Genomic DNA, 22,573 nt, shown 5'->3' with positions numbered 1-22,573 from the left:
TTACAATGGGCAAACACTGACTAAATGATTTCTAAAATAGTCCTGTACAAAATAAGCAATTTTAATCATTAAGTTATATTCAGGAAATTTCTTCTTTAAATCCTAAAGAGCTCTAAAACAAAGAGATAGGCGCATATTACAGAAAATTAATAGAGTCCTATTACTAATTTCTACAGCCTCTTTACAATATGGCTCCTGGGGGCAAAAGGTCTCAGAAACGGCAAAAGAGAGATTTTCTAGTAATTAAAAGCATGAGTTTGCAATCCTTCCCATCATCCACCACTTCCACCAGTGTGTTATATTCAATCAGAAATGCTGAATTTCCTTGCTCTGGATCTGAACTTCTGCACCCTTCGCCAATGTAAAAAGTTAGGTGAGGAAGATAAGACAGGACACAGGGCGTATATTTGTCCTCCAAGTTCTCTAATAGCAATTTTTCCACCCTTATAAGCCGACAGACACGTTCCGGAGCCTGTGCTGTATAATACAATTGAGCGATTTCTGAACAAACAAGAAATAGATTAGAATGCTTTAAGGATTTCAGCACAAACCATTAAATCAAAAGTAAAACATGTTCCGTTTTAATCTCCGCTGAAAATAGATTTTTTATATAGATAAGACCTTCCAAGTTCTTAAAATTCAATATTAGTTTTTCCGCAGTCTGACGCCAGCTGCATCCCTCAAGGAGTAGCTGAGCAAATGCCCAGCAGTTAGCTGGTTAATGTATAGACATTGCTGCCAGACACTGACGTACCGCTTGCATTATAATTCCCGTTCCCATTTTACCATCCTAGGCCCATAATATGCCATCTCATACGTGTCTGCTCTTCATTGCGGGTAATACAAGAAAATACAAGCATTTTATTTTCAGGTTATAGCGCAAAAATATTTTCCAAAGATTGAGGCAAGCTGTAACATTCTGATTTCATCTGATAATGTTTCATTCCACTGAACCTTTATTGTGTTATGCAGGGACCACGCAAACAGGCTGTAAAAGAAATGAACAGTGGGATGCTCAGAAAGCAGGAATGGTTAACTAAAGAGAAGAGAAAAGCATTTTATGCCGCGGTCGCCGATGACACTTTCCGAGACGGAGTGCGAACACTGATGCAGGTAAGAAAGGGCGACGTCTATGGTTCGTCAAAGGCTCTGGCTTGTCATGTTGTGCTCTTACTTTACTGGGCTACGCTAAGAGCAATCGGGGTGTGCAAAGTGCTGAAATGTAAAATCGCCAGTCTGATTCCATTTTTCAACAGGTTAGGCTAACCTGTACAAAGAGCGATAGTTTCATTAATATGACTCTTTAAATATAACAATGTTTAAAATAAATATAAACCAGTTTATAAATAAAAAGCAGTTAAAGCTGCACTCCTTTCCACTTTTGTGTTATTACTGCTGTGTTACCTGTTACATATTTCCACCCTCATATGATGCATCGCTGACCTTTCCAATTATTGTTTATCCCAAAACCCATTGCTTTGTATCTCTCTGCACTGTGTATTCTGTATTGTAAAGGGCCACAGAAGATGCTGGCACTATATAAATCCAAAATAACAACAACTACAGTAGATAACACCAGGCTCCCCGTAAAACTTTCATGAATGGGTGAACCCATCCCCTTTCCCCCACACCCCTCAAGTGTCCATCATGCCATCCCTGGCCTGTACACTGCCTCACCTCCAAGCCTTATTCACCTTCTTCCTCATCCAGGACCACAATGCAAATACCTACCCGGAAGGAGGTTGCATTGAGCTCTATTGTACCGTCTCAAGTAACACTGCCTTCATTCTTAAAGAAAACCTGAACTGAAAATTAAAAGTCAAAATAAACATGCACAAGTCATACTTACCTTCCATGTAGTCTACTCCTCAATCTATTTTTCTCTCCTGCGTCCTGTTTGTCCACTGTGATCAATGGAATTCTCCGTCCTCCATTTTGAAAATGGCTATTACCCCATAACAGCTTCCTGGTCAGCACACTGTTAAACTGTAACATCGCCCACTTGAGCCATAGGGAAACATGGACATATCAGTTCTCCTCTCAGCTGTAACTGACAGCAACTGATATTTTACTGACAGCAACTGATATATTTCAGTTCTGACAAAATATTGTCAGAACTATTGTCAGAACTAGAAGGGATCATTGTCAGAAGAAAATGGTGAGTTTCTGAGAGGAACTGATGGCAAAGTAACTATTTAATGTTCATTTGAAGTTACCTCATGTGTTTATTTTAAATAATTTTACTCAGTACAGGTTCTCTTTAAGGTCCAGTAACATCACTGGCTTGCTGGGAATCCCATCAGCAGGTGCCAGCAGTAGAGCACAGTCTGCTCCGCCTATGAATGCCTGGCCAGCCAAGAATGTGGACTGATCCTTAGATGACAGTCATGCCAATGGCCCAGGCTGCATGTTGATGTGCCCCTGTGTACTGCGCCACCCCCCAGTGGCTATAGCTAAACCAGTGTTTATGCTCTTATTTAAACTTACGTAGTGTAAAGGTAACTCTGAAACGGAGTCCACCAAGGTAGTGTGTGTAATTCTGAATCCAGTGGCAGGTAATGCTGGTGCCAAATATCAGTTAAGTATGTTTTTGATGGCAGTTTTGTCATTGCTCTCCTGTCATTTGGCTGACAGCCCACAGTAGCCATTTGTAAGAACAAAAACCGCCCACTTGACAGCAAAGACTAATCACCAACACTCTTGACTTTAAACCGTTCTTTATATCTCTCAATGACACTTTTATAGTTGAACAATCTCTATGTAATACGAGGGGCTACCTACAGAATAAATTTAAAGTATATTCACTCGGTTTCTGTTCTTCTACAAAGATTCGGGAAGATTATACCTTAGGTCTAACCTTACCCTTTAACATTAACCTTTTCCTGATGCCTAACCCTATCAACAACTTCTTTCTAATGCTTATTCTAACCTCACCTCAATGACATCCTCTCTCTACTCTAAATAGCACCTTAAAAAAACCTGTCCCCAACCTCTGCTTCTAATGCTATCTAAACTAAAACCCTCTCTGCTATCTTCATTCTCAGTACTAAATCCAAGTACTTGGGGCTACTACCTTAATAGCTAGTGCTTTACCTATATATCTAAAAGCTGCTATTAAAATGTACAAAGGAACAGGGAATGCTTTTGTTTTTTCACTCATAAACCTCAAAACTGTCTGTAAACTTTATATGATGGCTCTCTGATCCAGTCAATGAGAACTGAATCAGGAAACATTGAGATGTGTCATACACTATGTAAAGTGCTGTGGAAGATGTCAGCACTACCTAATAATAATAATAATATTAATAAATGTGTGATGTACATAAGACCTAACCTCTGTCTCCGGCCTCTGACTTTACTTGTGGAAGAAGCAATTGGCTGGGTGGGAATTTTCTAGTTAGTCACTGCAGTATTCCTCCAAGATTATTCTGCAGGAGGTCTCCTATCCCTGTCCACCCTCCCTCTTCAACAGGTACATGACTGTAGGCAGACTTCATCTTATCTTTATTCTCCTGGACTACATATAAGAAGGCAACACCTGTACAGGAAACAGGAACCCCATCTCACAGCTGCTTAACAGCTAACCAGCTTGATTCACTGCATTGTGGTAAACCTACCGTGCACAAGCACTGCGGGAATAAATTAGCCCATGCACGCTATGCGCGGTCCTGGCAGCATAGCATGCACTCTCAATCCTTCTAAAGCTCATTGCACACCAAAAACCGCTAGCAGATCCGCAAAACGCTAGGAGTTTTTGAAGCAGATTTCAGAGCGATTCTAGGCATGTTTAGAGACGTTTTCTAAACATGCCTAACTTTTTTTGGAGCGTTTTTGTGTAGCACATTTCAAATATTGTTACAGTAAAGCTGTTACCGAACAGCTTCTGTAACAAAAACGCCTGGTAAACTGCTCTGATCAGCATTTTTCAGAGCGGTTTTCCACTTTCCTATACTTTAACATTGAGGCAGAAACGCCTCAGAAATCTAAAAAATGCTGCAGCCCCCGAGTTTGCGTTTGTGGAAAAAACGAGCCACTCAGGTGTGCACCAGCCCATTCACTTTCATTAGCCAAGCGGTTTTCCCCCTGCAATCGTTTTAAAAAAACGCTCCAGAACCTCTGGTGTGCACCAGCCCTTACTTCTACACGATAGTGCTGTGGCGCGACCATGATACTTCACTAGCCCACCCACTACTACATTAATTAACATATTAGTGGCCGCGCTAGTGACGTTTCACAGTCGCGCTACACTATCACATGGAAGTTAGAAAGATTGCGCATAACTTAAGAGCATAACTTAAGAGCAATGGCCATTATGCCCATAGCTAGCAAAAACAGAGGATAGAGTTTCAATTAAATAAGAAAGTGACTATATTTATAATTTTTTATTCAGAATGAATGTATTATGTGTGTGATGATTGGGCTGAAAATGCACTCAGTCTGTTGCCACAAATAAAACATTGCTATGCCTTTGTGACTGTCTCACCTTCACTTCCAGAGCAACAACAAAAAAGTACCTTTTATTGTGTTACGGACAATAAGCAATAATAAAATATCATATTTCTTCTTCACAAGAAATCACTTTTAACTAAGTTGAGTAGATGAGACAGTGAGAACGCTGAACCTTGCATACAACATAAACATGTCACGACAAGTGATCCACGACTTCTAGTAATGAAGAAAAAGTCCTTGCAACATAAAAACTTCAGAACATGTTCTGCCATCATTAAAATCTCACAATGTATACTAGTCCTCGCTACTAACTCCAGACAGCTCCGGGGCTGACATATTCCTGACTGTTTTATACACTATTACATTTTTAATGACGGCCAAATACTCTTGGAAGTTTTTATAGTGCAAAAACTTTGCTTGATTATAGAAAGTTGAGGGTCAATTTTAATGAATGTTATCTGGAGGTGGTACAGAAGGAATTCATTTTCTCTGCTCTACGATATAAAAAAACAGACTGTTCTCTGCTCTTCCAATTGTTCACGCTGCATTACGGTGTGCTATCAAAAATGTCTGCATAATTTCCCAGCAATGGCAGAAGTGACAATACAGAGAAACGCATATATTTCCATGAAAATACTTTTTTACACATAAATCTGCTTTGCAGAGGTTTGGCTATATGCTATATACATTGGTGATTTCTTATGGCGGTTACTAATACAGTATGTGGATCCAAAATTAAACTTTTTCTAAAAATGAAGTGTTGCATTAGGGAGCATCTTTAAAAGGAACCTGAGGTGAAAGGAATATGGAGGCTGCCACATTTCTTTCCTTTTAATCAATACCAGTTGCCTGGCTGTCCTTCTGAACTTTTTGGCCTCAGAGGTGTCTGAATCACACCTGAGACAAGCATGCATCTAATCCAGTCAGACTTCAGTCAGAAAGATCTCATCTACATATTTGTTCAAGGTCTGTAGTTAACATTTATTAGAGGCAATGGATCGGCAGGACAGCCAGGCAATGTGCATTGTTTAAAAGGAAATAAATGTCAGCCTCCATATGTCTCTCATCTCGGGTTCCCTTAAATTACTAACTGTAGAAAGTTTTCTTGTCTACAGGTAGTCCTTATGGACTATTCCTAAAGCATCTTTTGATAGTCTGACAAAAAGTATGATTTTAGGTGTATGCTAAAAAAGGGCGTTCGCTAATATAGGCACTGGGTGAGGCCGCGTGTAGAATATACGTAAAATTACCAATATTCTATCATTACGCACTGGCTGATACCGATAGTAGAATATCAGTGATTTTACTGACATGCTGGTATCACTTTAACTAAGCTTTTTCTTAAACTAACCCTCCTTCTATCTACTGTTCACACTAACCTATCCCTCCACCAATATCTGCACCGCAATCTCCATCGCTTACAGTATGTGTCCACCCGCCGATATCTGCTCCAGCTTCTGACGCTATTTCTCAGTTGCTAATTTCTGATAATGCAGCATCGCAGTGTGAAACTACCTTAAAGAGAACCTGTAATGAGAAAAAGGGCCCCTGGGGGTACTCACCTTGGGAGGGGGAAGCCTCTGGATCTGATTGAGGCTTCCCCTGTCCTCCTCCGTCCCACGGTGGTCTCTCTAGGCCGCTCCAAAACGGCGGCCAAGCAAATATTTACCTTCCCCGGATCCAGCGCAGGCTCAGTATCGTGGAACTAGCCGATCCCAGTCGGGTCCGCTCTACTGCGCCGGTCGCAAGTCGCCTGCACAGTAGTGCGGACCCGACTGGGATTGGCTACTTCTGCCTGATCCGAACCAAGAGCGGTTACTGCGCTAGCGCTGGAGCCGGGGAAGGTATATATTGCAGGTGCTACTGCACCTGTGCGCCAGCCAGCCACAGCCTGACAAATTGTTGGCTGTGGCTTACGAGGGGCACAGCAAGACCACTGTGGGACTGAGGAGGACGGGGGAAGCCTCAATCAGATCCAGAAGCTTCCCCCTCCCAAGGTAAGTTCCCCCAGGGCCCCTTTTTTCAGTACAGGTTCTCTTTAAGGCCTGGGACCCACTAGCAGTATGTTACTAAGCCGTTACTAAGCACTTGGGATTTGAAAAGCTCTTGCTAATGTAATGCTATGGGCAGGGCCGGAGCTACCATAGGAAAAAATGGGCAATTGCCCCAGGGCCCCAGAGCCTGTAGGGGCCCCAAGTTGTCCCTCCCCCATCTTAACTGTTGCTCCCCAGGGACTCTGCACAGTCTGTTAAGTTGGGAGGTGATTGGGGGAGGGTCAGCAGCCAGCTCAGGGGCCCAGGAGGGAAATGTGGCTGCAACAAAGGACCTCTAATGATGCTTTTTGGTTCGGGGGGTGTTTGTTGCGGGGCCCCCAGGCTAATTTTGCCCTAGGGCCCAATTGTTACTCGAACCGTACAGGTGACATCAATCAAGTGGGATCACACCCATAGCCAGGGCGGCTATGGGTGTGATCCCACTTGAGTGATGTCCCACTGCTGCAAGACCAAAGAAACGGGATAAATAAAAACAACCCCTTTGAATACTATTTGCTGTTTATATTGCATAGCTGCGATCAGCTACAGCATTCTGTGTCTTCTTGTTACCCACCAACTGACTTGTTGGTTGGTCATTTTATTTATAAAACATTAGGTAATTTGACTAACTGCTGGGAGTGAATAGTTTTGCTGTCTTACTCAAACAGATGCTGTGATGGGTGCTTGGGGGCTTAGTGGGCTGGGTTTATGGTTGGCAACAAGTGCAATATTTTGTGCTTGTACTTAAGGTTCCATTTATGAGACTTGCTCCTGCTAGAAAAAGGTGGCAGGGCTATTTATCTGTAAAAATGCAATGCAGCATTAGCAATATGACCATGACTTCTTTATAAATACCACAGCCAGCAATGGCAGTTCGTATTTGTTATGCTTTTATAAATAGGCCCTTAGCTGTTGGCTTAACGTCGTCTTTAACCTGAACCGTTTCCTCTTATTTTTCTCATTTCTAACTCTTGTGTCTTCATATATAAGTTAATTTAGGTAGGGTTTCCTCTCTTATTGTATATTGATTTTCTTGCTGTTGCTGCATATACTGGAACTGTTACATTAACTATGTGTAATATCATTTGCGGTGTTTTATGTAGTTGTATTGCCTGTATTGCCTTGGTTATTACCTTGGTTTATCACTAACACTATGCAGTGCTGTGAAGATGCTGTACAGGAAAAATGGCAAACAGATTTAATTTTTTACAAAATCCCTTTTACTACTGTGTTCCATTACCCAAGGATTCATACTGCCCATTTATAGACTGCCAACTGATACATCTTAGCACATGAAATCTACTGATATTTTAAGAAATTAACAACAGGAATACATTTGGAAGTCCAGGATGCATTATAGTGGTGGAGCAGACCAATGCTGATGAATACTGTAGCATCTCTTAAAAAACAAAGCAGATCAAAAGCCCCATAGTGCAGTATGTCAAACCAATTGGTCATAAGAGTAAATATATGAGAATATACTCACAAATGTGGGTTACCTCTGGTAACCACTCAGCAGGCAGGTGGGGAGATTAAACCCAACCCCAATGTTGCTCTCCGTAGAAGTAGAAGAAAGGGGTTAACACCCCTCCACCAAGAATGGACACTCAGAATAAACAATTGTTCAAGACGGAGGTGCCAGATAAGGATAAAATAGTTAAAAACCGTTGATGAAGTGGTGGACTTACCTCCCACAAGTAGACACACGATCAGTTATTCACTGAAAAATATCTTTATTCAAATAGAGTGAAAACAACGGGATTTTGGTGGCCGATCGACAAAAAGACAGATCTCTCTCTGATCTAATCTGATTGGTGCGAGACCTGTTGGCCACCATAAAAGCAGCAGCATGAAATCTTTCACCAGCAACCGTTTGGTTGCCAAAGATATGGGGCATGAACCGGAAAAGCCTGTAAGAGGAGCAGCCTGCAGAGAGGTAGTGTAATAATGCAGGGGCACGGGGGGGGGGGGGGTATATTTATACTAAGGGGAGACAGAGGCTGAGGGTTTCTTTGTGATTCCTGTGATTATTGCATGCCGTTATCGCCACGCACCCGATCAAGCATGTCGGCCCAACATTTTGCAACATGTCCGATTGATACATGTGACCAATTTCAGCCTGAAATTGGTCGCATCATCGATCGGCATGCTTTTGGTTGGCACCGATTTTCATCCAATTCAATAATAATTATCGAATCGCATGGTTGATGGGCAGCCAAATCAGTAAATGCATGGGCACCTTATCTCTGACGACTTTCAGCTGTCTTTATTGGTTTTGGCTTATTCTGCCCTATAGTTATCCTATTTGATGTAGAAACCTAATTCTTTTCAACATTCAACCTTGGCACTGGTAACTGTAATTTTGTGGCAGAATTATTTGCTGGTAGCTTCACCAGGGAGAAAGGGGACTCAACACAGGGCAACTCAGGGCTGTTTATGATGGCTTGGTCTAAATAAACTACATATCACCAAAGTTCCCACTCCAGCTCACATACTCTCCTGATAACTTGGCAGTTGCCATGGGGGTTATTGGCATTTTCATTGTCCCGTTGCTTCAAGCGTTCTCTCAAAACACTTCTATTCTGATAAGCCTATCGGTAACATTGGAGGCTCGCTGCCTCATTGGCTAACCCCTGTGTCTCCTTCCCTAATGTATCCAACCCACAATTGTAAGCTCGTAAGGGCGCAAGGACCACGGCACCTTATTTGTGGCTACAAGCACTATAAGGCACTGCTATTTGGCCTGAGGAAGTGGGTATGCACTCACGAAACGCATTGCCAGTGCAATAAAATTCTATTATTACGTGAATTTGTCTTCATTGAGGTAAGCCACCTCACTTTTTCATTTTTTCATTTTATTTGTTTTTAACACATTTACATTTTACCTTCTCTGGGCACCTCTTTCCCCTTTATCATGTATTTGTATACATGCTCCCCACTGTTTTGTACTATGTACAGTGCTATGGAAGATGTTGGTGCTATAAAAATAAAAAATAATAATTATGATAGCAGCATCTCACTTATAAGTAGAGCTTGTCAAAGAGATTTAATTATTCTCTCTTGCAGGCAAATTTGGCCAATCAAAATCAACAGGAAATGCATTTGATTGGCCCAATGCCAAGCTGCGTCTCATCGCCCATTAGTACTAATAAGATCTAAATTTTAAAAGTTATAACTGCTGAAACAGGATGGTATGTACTGTATTATAAGACATTGGCTCAGATCTCCAGAAGGAATATGTCCAAAACATTACGCATCTCAGCTCATTTCATTTTCATAAAAGCAGTAGCAGCCTATTGAAAATTCAGAACAGTACCCAATCTCATATACAGTGACTTCTGAAGATCCATGTAATAAAATGGGCATATTTTTTGCTTTTGTAATAAAACCGCAGCAAAGATAATGTATGCACTTTTCCCAAAGACTTGTAAACAGCAGCTATAAATCTTCATGTTATCCCATGAATCCTCTCTTAATGACACATACGCTACTTCTCAGATGAGCGTTAGAATGTATTTGTCAGAATACCCCCGGCCTGACTAGGTGGAGGTGACAGCTGCGCTTTAAGTTTTGTTTTCTTACATTCCCAAAACCTGCAACAGATTGGTAAGTGGAAATGTTGCAGACGGATGAATTTTTCAGCTACAGACCAGAGTGTAAAATAAGCATACTGCACATGTTCCTTCTTGAAAACACCCACAAAATGATGATGGCTTTTTTAGTCTTTTGAATGACAAAATCAATAAAAACCCAACTTGTTTACGGGATAAATATCACAGCTGCACACTTGGAATGTCGACCAGGAAGAAACTTGTCATTTCTGTGACAATAAAACCCCTAGAAAGCAATATGTTCTGCGCAGATAGTAAGTTACAGATCTATTGAAATGACAGCTTGGCAGCTGAAATTCAAATCCCCTTAATTGCAAGGAAATAATTTTCCTTCATCCAAAAACCATTTAACCATTTAGAAATAAAAGCAGAGGAAAACTTCCCTTTCCCTGTTCAGGCATTATAAAGGACACTTTGTGGACCTTTCATAATGCAGCCTGTCATTTCCATGCACTGCGGTATGTCATTTGCAGATGTCTAAATTTCACGAAGACGAGCAACTGGCAGAGACCTTGGCCGCTTTTGTATCTGTTTGTTTGTGTCAGTTTCTTTGTGTAATTGATTGTCTGTAATTTCATGGTATACGTTATTCAACACTATAAAAAAACTATTTGATTATTGCTTTGATATTTTTTGATCGCTCTTATTTGTCTAGCTGTAACTGGCTTTCTTCTGTTCACTAAGTACACATTTATTTAGAATCTCTTTATCTTTAGATTAAAAGAAACCCAGGAGGGGAATTGTATTATGGAGAGTGGTAATGAACAGCAAATAAAATACTGTCAAACAATTGCATAGTTGCGGTGTCACTGGTGCCAAAACACACAGCACCCAAATCAATCATATCTTCAGCACCCAAATCATCTTCCATTAAAGAGACACTGAAGCGAAAAAAAAATTATGATATTATGATTTGTATGTGTAGTACAGCTAAGAAATAAAACATTAAGATCAGATACATCAGTCTAATTGTTTCCAGTACAGGAAGAGTTAAGAAACTCCAGTTGTTATCTCTATGCAAAAAATCCATTAAGCTCTACGACTTTCAAAGTCGTGGAGAGGGCTGTTATCTGACTTTTATTATCTCAACTGTTAGTTAATTTTTTACTTTTTCTCTGCCAGAGGAGAGGTCATTAGTTCACAGACTGCTCTGAAAGAATCATTTTGAATGCTGAGTGTTGTGTAATCTGCACATATTATAGAATGATGCAATGTTAGAAAAAAACACTATATACCTGAAAATAAAAATATGAGAATGTTTTCTTTGCTGCTAATCTTCTAGTAATTATTCATAGTACACAACCAATTCACTATATCATATATTTTTTTTCGCTTCAGTGTCTCTTTAAAGAGCAAAAGATTTCATCAAACTTACAACTGAAATTGTAGTCAAAATTTATTTTAGTAATTCCATTGAAAATTAATAAAAAAAAATAACTATTTGCCAGATTCATTTCCTTTTTATTTCAAGATGTCCACCCATGAATCAGTGATTTATAGATCCAAAAAGAATGGAAAAATTATCGTTAGTCGATCGAATTAAAAACAAAAGCAACCTACATTCAGTGCAGAAACCAATAGGGCTCATAAGTAAATGTCCTACCTCTGTGCTAAGCTATTCTCTATTTTAAATCATACCATAGAAGCAAGAACCTTCCAAAAGATTCAGACTTGTTCTTTTGGCCTGAGTTTTCAACTCATTCAAAAATATGTTTTAGTCCCCAGCAAGCAAAAAATTACTCAGAAAAAGCCTCAGTATTAATTGAAAGTTTGATATGACTTTGCTTATTTACTTTTTAGAACTTTATTTACCAGGAGCTGAAAATGTATTTTATAGATTAGAAGACAACTTCTCCTATGATAAAATCGAGGAGAAAAGTTATTGAATCAAGGCCTCAGTCTCTCACTCCTGGCACTTGGGATGGGGTGTGCTTGGTATGAATTAGAAATCCATATACTCCCACCTGAACACAGCTCAGCTTGGACACTTATTCCCGGATTGCTAACCTTATTGCTAACTTCGGCCTTCTAACCAGTGGTGGTAGTTTTCCTAAAAAATGTAAAAAAAAATAAAAATATATATATAGATCGATAGATAGATAGATAGATAGATAGATAGATAGATAGATAGCTTTGTTATGTAGAAATGCCTATGGCTACTTTACCTGAGCCATTCTCTGCCTGTACAGCAGGCTGGCAGACAAGGTCTGCCACCATGACAGTCTAGGACACGCCTTTTCCCACTCACCTGCAAATGTTGGTGGTGCACTGTCACAGTGGACAGATAAGAAACTTAAAAAAAAGTATTCACAGATTTTTTAAACATTAGTTGCTATTTCTAATGTCCAGGGTGGAGTAGAAATGATGTATTTACAATCCTGGAGCTCTACATTTAGTCTTTATCTCACCCAACAGCTTTTTACTACTCTATTTTATTGTTGTTTGTGAAGCATAATAGGTTACTAAAGTAAACAGATCCCATTTTTTTATTGTGTTATATGATTGATATGTATTTTTGTACACAGGCAGCTGGTCTAGGCAGAATGAAACCCAATACCCTGGTGATGGGATTCAAGAAGGACTGGAGACAGGCCAGCTCCGTGGACTTGGCAAACTACGTGGGCATATTACAGTGAGTGTTCTTTAGCAGATCCACATACAAACACCATTTGTTTCTCTTTAGAAAAGAAGTAAAGACATATGTATAAAATTAATTTCACCGTTTCCATTAGGTCCAGATTATTTGTTGTTTTGCCTTGTTATAGCTGATGCACAGAGGGCTGTATTTAAAAGCAATAAATATTTATGCTGAGGATGCTCTCCCGACTGCCAACTGTTCCCCTTGTTCAGTGTGCGGAGGTGATGCCAACACCTGCTCTCTGAAGAATCACATCTTGCCAAAAAGACAACGGCGCCAACATAAAAATGACAGACCAAACACTTGCTCAACAGCTATGTTTACAATGCATAATGCATCGCATTTGGTGAAAGCTTTTAGCAAACACCAGACATGGCTTGCGGAAACCTCAGGTCCTGTGTTAAAAGTGCACCTCAATTGCTGCAGTGATAATGACAGGGTGACTCGTAATACCACCTGCAGTGTAAATGCTGCCCTGCTAGTAAAAGAGGGCCAGAGCTTCAGTCAGACCGAATAAAGGATGCTCTGTATGCTGCTCCTGAGGACTGGCACAAAATAGCCTTTTAATAATACAAAACTTGGAAACACAAATGGCTCTACAATGGAAAAAACACACGTTCAGCCTTAATAATTCACACTAAGCTGTGTCCACAAATCCAGGCGTATTTTTTCATCTCAGCAGTCCTACATTGTTTATTGCATTGATGAGCTTCACAGTAATTTTCTGTAGTCTGTGTGGGTGTTTTTAATATTACCCATAAGAATCATTTCTTCTAGATACATGCTGTATAGTGCACGCTGTAGTATTGCGCTTGTAGTGCACTCACCCAACCTGGTGTGGCTACTAGGCTGTATGTACAATGATGTCTGCACTAAGCAGGACCACTTTAGCTCTAGTTTTAAGGGATAGCAGAGAGTTAATGGGTCAAATACTAGCCTCCCCCTCCTAGTACCTAACACTAACCTCCCCCTCCTAGGGCCTAACAGTAACCTCCCCCTCCTAGCACTAACCTCCCCCTCCTAGGGCCTAATACTAACCTACCCATCTAGGCCTAACACTAACATCCCCCTCCTAAGGCCTAACACTAACTCCCCCCTCCTAGGGCCTAATACTAACCTCCCCTCCTAGGGCCTAACACTAACCTCCCCTTCCTAGGGCCTAATACTAACTTCCCCTTCTAGGGCCTAATACTAACCTCCCCTCCTAGGGCCTAACACTAACCTCCCTCTCCTAGGGCCGTCTTCTTGTAGTGCATAACACTAACCCTAGTGCCCAAACTACTGCTATTTTAAGCCAATCATCTACACAATAGACAATTGGCTCCTCTAATAGTTCCGATAATAGTAGGCTACTCCAACCGCATCGGATGCCCAACTCATCGCCTGGGCACCCAATTACTGATAATTAGCACAGGCCTCTATTAGATGCCTGCTAACCCCATCATATACAGTCAAAAGAGAAAGCTGGCACTTCCTATAACAATCTTTATTGCTCCATAGAAACCTTTAATAAAACCAATATTACACAAGGTCCCTTATTCAAGGCAAAGCCTGCTCAAGCCAAAAATCTGCCGCTTCCGCTTGTACTTGCAAGGGAAAAAAAAACATAACATGCAAAATTACACTGCAGCTGCCCGCACACAGCACGTCATTCTCAGTAAGTGTATAGAGGTGACTATACCCATTCTGCATTTTATGTGGGTTTTTTTTTAAGTACAAGCAGCAGACATATTTTTGCCTTGAGCAGCCCTTGAATAAGGGACCTTGTGTGATACCGAAACATTGTTTTTATTAAAGGTTTCTATGGAGCAATAAAGATTGTTATAGGAAGTGCCATCCTTCTCTTTTGACAGTCTCCATATACCCTTCGCTTCAGGTGTCCTTTAAAGCGGATCCGAGATGAAAAACTAACTATAAAAAGTAACTTGTCTATATATCTTAACCACTTGAGGACCCACCCTTTACCCCCCCTTAAGGACCAGCACTGTTTTAGGTGATCTGTGCTGGGTGGGCTCTGCAGCCCCCAGCACAGATCAAAGGGCACTCAGAGCGATCAGCTCGCCCCCCTTTTTTCCCCACTAGGGGGATGATGTGCAGGGGGGGTCTGATCGCTCCTCCTGGCTGGCATTTTGCGGGGGGGGGCACCTCAAAGCCCCCCTCCGCGGCGAAATCCTCCCCCTCCCTCTCCTACCTGCCACCCCCGGGAGATCTGGGCTGCACAGGACGCTATCCGTCCTGTGCAGCCAGTGACAGGACGTCCCCTGTCACATGGCGGCGATCCCCGGCCGCTGATTGGCCGGGGATCGCCGATCTGCCTTACGGCGCTGCTGCGTAGCAGCGCCGTACAAATGTAAACAAAGCGGATTATTTCCGCTTGTGTTTACATTTAGCCTGCGAGCCGCCATCGGCGGCCCGCAGGCTATTCACGGAGCCCCCCGCCGTGAATTGACAGGAAGCAGCCGCTCGTACGAGCGGCTGCTTCCTGATTAATTAGGCTGCAGCTGGCGACGCAATACTGTGTCGCTGGTCCTGCAGCTGCCACTTTGCCGACGCACGGTATAAGCGTGCGGTCGGCAAGTGGTTAAAGTTTAGATCGTTTACACAGCATATCTAGCTGCCAACAGCTTCAAAAGTTTATGATTATTTATTCCTGTGATACAATGAGGGCAGCCATGTTCTGTTTATCACATTGTCACAGGCTGAGGGCTGGAGATGCTATCAGCTTGTCTGTGTGTAAATTCAATGCCCTCTCCTCCTCCCTCCTACCCTCTGCCTCTGAAATCTCTGGCTAGTAACCTCCTCCTCCTGCCCAGACTGCGCTCCCATAAGCCCTTGCTACAGTGCCAAGGCACTGTGAAATGCTGTGGGCGAGGCTTGTTTATTTTATAGGGAATTAGAGTATTAAAACAAAACAGAAAAAGTGTTTGGCTTGAGGAATGCCCTATAAACTATATGAAAGGAACACAATTATGCAATGAGTAAAAGTTTATCTCGGATCCACTTTAAATGGCTGTTTATACTGGGCAGGCTGATTGTATGCGGACTCTATGCTAGTATGGCATTGCAGTTACACTTTCACAGCATGAAGGAAAATAATGTTTATGTTTGTGTTAGTATGAAAGTTTGCAGCCCTGATGGTAAATGAGCTCTGTCTCTCTACAGCGATGCTTTCGACTTTGAATATGGAGTTGTGATTGTGAGAATTAGCCAGGGCTTTGACATCTCCGTGGTTCTTCAAGCTCAAGGTAAGTGTTTTGTTTATGAGCATACGAATCTCAGTTTAATAGAAGTATTCCAGGCACAACACGCTGGAAGTACTGCAAACAACTGATTCTATTGAAACAAATATAGAACAAGCTATTATAGGCTATCATACCATTCCGAGTATCCTCTGACACTTGCTGCTTTTGTTATTTTACCTCTACAGGAGTTGTTTTTGCCATTTCTGGTTTCTATCAACTTGTATAATACACAGCTTAAGCTGGAGAAATCTTGAGAAAACAAGTCCCAACTGTATCTGTACAGCGTTTGAATATTCCTTCTTAAAGCCCCAGTTCAGGTTTTATGTGCGTAGTGGCGTAGCAGTAGGGGATGCAGAGGTCATGACCGCACCGGGGCCCCTGGACCAGAGGGGCCCACCTTCAGCCACTATATTAGCTCTTCATTGGTGTTATGTTAGTAATTGTCACCTCTATATGTGCTTTAAATAATGCTAATCATGAATAAACTGTTTTTCTTCCCTAATTATATGTGACACTGAGGCTGTCCTTGGCAGCTTTTGGTGCTCAATATCAATTGTTCTATAAAAAGTGCATGAGGAGGCCCCATCTAAAACTTGCACTGGGGCCAGGGCTTACCTAGAAATCACCTCCCCCTCCCTGCAAAACTTTGGATGGGGCCCCCCTACCCTCCCCCCTCCTCGCATTCTTTCTGCACAGGTAAACTGAGAACCAATGTTATTCAATTGGCTAGTGCACACTTGCAATGTGTTTTCCCCATGCAGTTAAAACAGACAGCAGTGAAGCACTGCATGCTTTTTCTCAGTTAATTACATTAGCTTCTGTGATAAAACGTGCATGTTTTCACACAAACAGATACACATGGTGTGCAGACTGCAGAAAACTGAATAGGGACTGTCTACAAGAACACTGAATAGGGATTGTCTACAAATCTTTGTCTGTAAAACTTTGTATGACTCCTTATCAGTGGCTGGGCAGATGCAGTCATTAGAACAAATGTGCAGAGAGCAGAAAGCCTTTTCTCTCTGCACCCTAAGTTGTCAGTCTCTCAAGAAAGGGTAAACAAACGTCTCCTCCCATGGGGCCCCCTGAGGCTTCTGGGCCCCCTGCAGCTGCATCCCTTGCAGGGTCTATTGTTATGCCCCTGACTGGGTCCCTTAGCTGCTTAGCTACACCACTGTATGTGGGTTTAATAGAACATTGTCATATATAAATTTTGCATTAAACATTTTTTTTCTAAAAACAATGCAAATTAAAATAGGAAAATACCAACTGAATGTATTCATAGCTTTTTATTTTACCCTCAGCAACCTGCTAATGCCACTGTTCCCCTCCCAGCCATTTTGAAGCTGTGAAAGGATATGAATTAGCAGTGTGGCACAGCTTTAGCTGCTAGGGCAAACACTCCTCCCTTGCCCATCCAACTCCTTCATTGTCTATGTGATAAAGGGGGAGTGTCCCAGACTGACAGGCAGTGAGTAGGCAGCCGTAGGTCCATGAGAGTTTTTTAACTGGTGGATCAGAAAGTTGCCTTTTTTTATTTTGCAAAAACTACATTTTTTAAAAAGCATTGTATGCATAATTATTTCACAATAATATATTATTGAATGCACACAAAAAAGCTGGGCCTTTAGGAGTCCCCTTTGTCAAGGCATAGGCAGAAAAACATATATAGACATCCGTATATTTTTTTTTTCGGCCTATGCCTTGACAAAGGGGACCTCTAAAGGCCACAAAACGATCGTCGGCCAAACCGGTCAGATAAAAATTGCATGTGTGTAATGGAGCAATAAAAACCTGCACTTTTTGCTTCACTAAGACTGTGCGCGGACCCCTCCTTTGGATAGTTACACTGTAACATGGAACATCATACTGCAATGTAAAAGATATACAGCAGTCACAGCGCGTCCATTGTGATCTAACAATGTTCTTCATCCCATCGCACTTATGCAGTGCATCACTACAAAACGTGCTTTGACAGGATGTAGTGACAATGATCAATACATTTTACTGAATATATGCATCCTTGTATGCGACACAATGGTCCTCCAACAACCTGTGGTGTGACTTTCCCATTCCATTGCATTCCTGCTTTTACAGGGAACACACAGCCCACTGTGAACGTAGCCTAAATCTGCACTGCAACAACCTTATTGAGCTACTGTAGCTATTTCCCTCTCCTGTCTCCTTTTCCTGTGCTGTTCCATGGTCACCCCCACCCCAGGTAGGTCCTGTGTGTGCATGTGTGCAATTACTTGTGCACAGCCAGAGAAGGCAAGGCACTTGCACACTGTCCACTGCAGCAATACAGGGGTGGAGAAGTGGAGGAAAGGGATGGGCCTACATTATTTATATTGGGCGAGCATATAGGGCCCAGAGGCAAGAAAACACTAGGCACTTCTGTAGCAGTGGCAGCGTCAAAAAGATAGAGGATGGGGACAAAAAGAAAAGATGATTTAGAAAATAGGATTCTGATCTTTTTTTATCTTTTAAATCTTAAATACTGTATATCAAAGAGCTTAAGCTCATCCGCGAATAAGACCACTTCCCCCCCACTTTTGGCCTAAAAAAAGGCCAAACAGAGTGACCTGCCAGTAGGCCAACCCCCAACACCTGAACCTGACCCCCATGCAGAGTGCATGTTGGAAGCATGTTCTTGCTGCAGAGTGCACATTGGAAACCATAGCTTCCTCTCCATGTGTCTCCCCTGCAGCTTCATTACTCACCGCAAGAGCTCCAGGCTCGCTGTCATGTCACCGCAGTGAAGTCCTGGGGTACTCGCGGTGAGCACCGAAGCTGCCAGGGAGACAGGAGGACTACAGCGAGGAGAGGTAGCTATGGTTACAGGCATGCTTCTAATGTGTACTCTGCATAGGCGGGTTCCGTACATAGTTTGCCTTATGTAGTGGGGGAAGGAGTCATAGGTCCATATGCAATTAACCTTTTTGCCTAATTGTTCTTCTAGGTGATATTCTTACACCTTTTCAATAAAAGGGCTTTTAGTATATTGTAAAATTGTGTCTAGGCCATACTCCCCCACAGCTTCAATGAGGTGCAGGGTCAGTCCACCAGAGCACCCGGCTGGACACTTCCTAAACTTCCACAAAGACCAGCACAGTCAATGTCCTCTGAACTTACAAACTTTGTTTATTAGAAAAGTGCACTTGACTTGAAGACGGGCTTGACGCCCCAAACAGCTCTAGGCCATTATCTATCACCATTATGTTGGGACGTTTGATATTGTGATTCTGTGTCTACCCGACTGCTAAAAATGCATAGCCTGGTTTAACCAAGGGACTGAGCATTTAATGTACATTGATCATCTCTGATGTTTATCTGCTTGCTTGGACGTTCGTTGGATCTTTCACGATTTTAATGTTTCTTTACACTCTGAAGAAATTTTCTAATAAACAAAGTTTGTAAGTACAGAGGACGTCTTGAGTGTGTTGGTCCTTGTGTAAGTTTAATAAAAGGCCTTTTAAACCCCCAGCAAGCCATAAAATACTCAAAATAATTTTGACAGTACATTTTTCACCTACTTTTTGGTAGTTTTTCAATAGCAAAGTGCTGAAAATGTAATTTAAAGGGAACCTTAACTGAACGGGGGGTAACGAGTTTTACTTACCTGGGGCCATTATCAGCCCCCTGCAGCAGTCCTGTGCCCTTGGCGCCGCTCTGGAATCCTCTGGTCCCCCGCTGTCACTTAGTTTCGTTTTTGACGACTCACCAGTCGCCGGCCGCCATGCGTATTATTGGACGCATTCACCAATGCAAATAGCGCTATTGCGGACCGCAACGCGTACAAAAATACTACGCGTGCGGAATGCGGCAACGCGTATTTTTGTACGCGTTGCGGTCCGCAATAGCGCTATTTGCATTGGTGAATGCGTCCAATAATACGCATGGCGGCCGGCGACTGGTGAGTCGTCACAAACGAAACTAAGTGACAGCGGGGGACCAGAGGATTCCAGAGCGGCGCCGAGGGCACAGGACTGCTGCAGGGGGCTGGTAATAGCCCCAGGTAAGTAAAACTCTTTACCCCCCCCCCCCCCCCCGTTCAGTTAAGGTTCCCTTTAAAGAGAAGATAAAAAATTACCTCCTAGGAGAATACTCAGGAGAAACTGTCCATAAACTTTATGCATTAGATATCTTCTGACTTCAGACTGACGTTATGTAGAGAGCCAGCTTAGGCCTCCAGCTGCATGTACATATATGTGCTGCTCCTCCCTATTATCATCACTGTAGTATTCTGTCTAATAATCAATTAAAAAAAACAACAATATTTTACGCTGACTCATCCAGAAATGACATATTACATCTCCTGAGACGCAGGACTGTCTGAATATGTCTAAATCATAAATATCAGGACAGCGGGCTGCTAATGAGTAAGAGTACATTGAGCCATACAAAACGCATTACGCTTCCTGTGAAATGACAAATTACAGCGAGTCTATGTGGCACCAAAACAGCAACATGTTCCCAGCACCAGGCTCCCTGGCACTGAGGCATCAAACTACAGGAGATACAATGATTGAATCATGCTGCTGTTTCATCCATTCTCAGAATGGATGCTTGTAAATTACAGCTTTTAAATGAACCTATAATTAATTCTGATTCAAGCTGTGCATTTCCTGTAATCTGTTTATTGAAAGCCAATGAAATACACATTCTCCTGTCCCCCTTGCATTGTCATAACTCATTTCTGATAGTGGGGAACAGAGTGTAAAGGAAAATGTTATATTCAATGAGAGTGACATTAATTATGATAGTAATAAATGTCCTGGAACTTGTGGACTGTACCAGTATAGTAATGCTTTGTAGCACACGGTGACACATTCAGTTATGATGATAACACGCATGATTTATACGTTGTCACCCGCCATTCTGCAGATATATAATACCATATAAGCAATGCATAACCATCGATAGTGAAATTTTATACAAGATAAAACATTAGTTACAGCTGGAGGAGGTGATTCTTTTCTAATGAGGAAAAAAACTAGATTTTAGCGGAAAAAAATTCATGATTTGGAACCATGTCTGGTACATTTTGTCTATATCACCTGCAATTTGAATGACCCCGCTTGTCCCTGTAATGTCTGTACACTGTCACTAGATGGCAATATCATAACAATAGCTGGCTTACAGAAGCTAATCAATTATATTGTGGTCAAATGTCCAAAAAAAAATAAAATGGTATTACTGGATTAAATATTGGTTAAATTTGCCTTAAACCTAAAAATCAAATTCCCCATAAATTAATAGGGTACACATCATCATGATCAAGTTGTGTTATTAAAGATAAACTCCAACCAAGAATTGAACTTTATCCCAATCAGTAGCTGATACCCCCTTTTACATGAGAAATATATTGCTTTTCACAAACAGACCATCAGGGGGCGCTGTATGACTGATTTTGTGCTGAAACCCTCCCACAAGAAGCTCTGGGACTGCGGTACTTTTGGCAGTTTGTTACAATGTAACACAGTTCACAGATAGGAATTAGCTGTTTACAGCTGTCTCTAACAGCCAAAACAGCTAGGAGCAGCTACATAACCTGCCCACAGTAAAAATGTCACCATGTGATACATGTCAGAATGTAAATCGGGGAGAGGAAAGATTTTACAATGAGCAAACACTGACTAAATCCTTTATACATAATTATTGTAAAATGAAGCACTTTTTTTATTACATTATTTTCACTGGAGTTCCTCTTTAAATTCAGTACCTCTGCCTTGGTAAGGATAGCAAACATTGGTCACAAATCTCGACTTCCTGTTAAAACAGACCTCAACTCAGAACTTCCTCTCTGCTCTAAAAGATAATAAACAGAATAACCTTTAAAGAAAAACATTTCTTTGTTACAGCTGATACAAATCCTGCAATAAATCTGCAGTGTGTCTACTTCTTGCTTTCATGGTAGCAGACAAATTCTTAATATCCTGTGTTTAAAAAATTAGTTGCTCTGGTGTGGCACAGCTGACACAGCTGGGAGATCAAATTTCAACTTGTGATTAGTCACAGATAAGGCCGAGCTCGCTGATATAATACAGATGCTGTGACTCCTACTGTATTTTGCCTGAGGAAGCGGGATGTATGGCCCGTGAAACACGTTGCATTGTTTTTGGGAGTTCCGAATAAATTGTTGACTGTCTGAATCGCAGTCCTTGCCTGTGTCTGTTTGGAGGGGGTAAGACCACCGCTGCCTCCTCTGTTTAACCAGTTGGTTTTTTAAGTTCATTTAATTACCTTTTATTCTTTTGGCGCCTCTGTATCTTGTACACTACTATGTCACCAAGTGGTGGGGTTGATGAGGCTGTAATGGCCTCCCCGGGCACCCGCACAGAATCCCCCCCTGCTCCCCTGGATGCTGCCGGTATGGGCTTACCTGCTTCTCCGGTGGTGTCTGGGGATGTTGCGGGGGGTGAGGAGTGCACCCAGGGTTTCAGGGAACGTCCCCCAGAGCCTGTCCGTGGAGTATGTGCGGAGGTCCATGTCCAAAATGGCGCCGGCAATGCTGTGTCTATGGGGCAAGATGGCGCCGAGACGCCGAAGGAGACGCCAGTTGAGTTTCCGGCCGGCCCGCCGGAAGTGACGCGCAAG

General features: G+C 42.0%; 1 protein-coding gene across 1 annotated transcript in view; it reads left to right on the top strand.

The window, feature by feature from the left end:
- SLC12A1 (solute carrier family 12 member 1) overlaps positions 1-22,573 on the top strand; it is a 175,290-nt gene that overhangs the window by 91,695 nt on the left and 61,022 nt on the right. Inside the window, exons 17-19 of the mRNA XM_068272513.1 lie at positions 973-1,113; positions 12,619-12,725; positions 15,894-15,976. Of these exons, the coding sequence (XP_068128614.1) occupies positions 973-1,113; positions 12,619-12,725; positions 15,894-15,976 (331 nt within the window). The remainder of the gene's footprint in view (positions 1-972; positions 1,114-12,618; positions 12,726-15,893; positions 15,977-22,573) is intronic.

This window comes from Hyperolius riggenbachi, chromosome 3 (assembly GCF_040937935.1).
Source record: "Hyperolius riggenbachi isolate aHypRig1 chromosome 3, aHypRig1.pri, whole genome shotgun sequence".
NCBI lineage: Eukaryota > Metazoa > Chordata > Amphibia > Anura > Hyperoliidae > Hyperolius > Hyperolius riggenbachi.
Note: the sequence above shows the minus strand (reverse complement) of the source record. Positions and strands in the feature narration are given on the sequence as shown.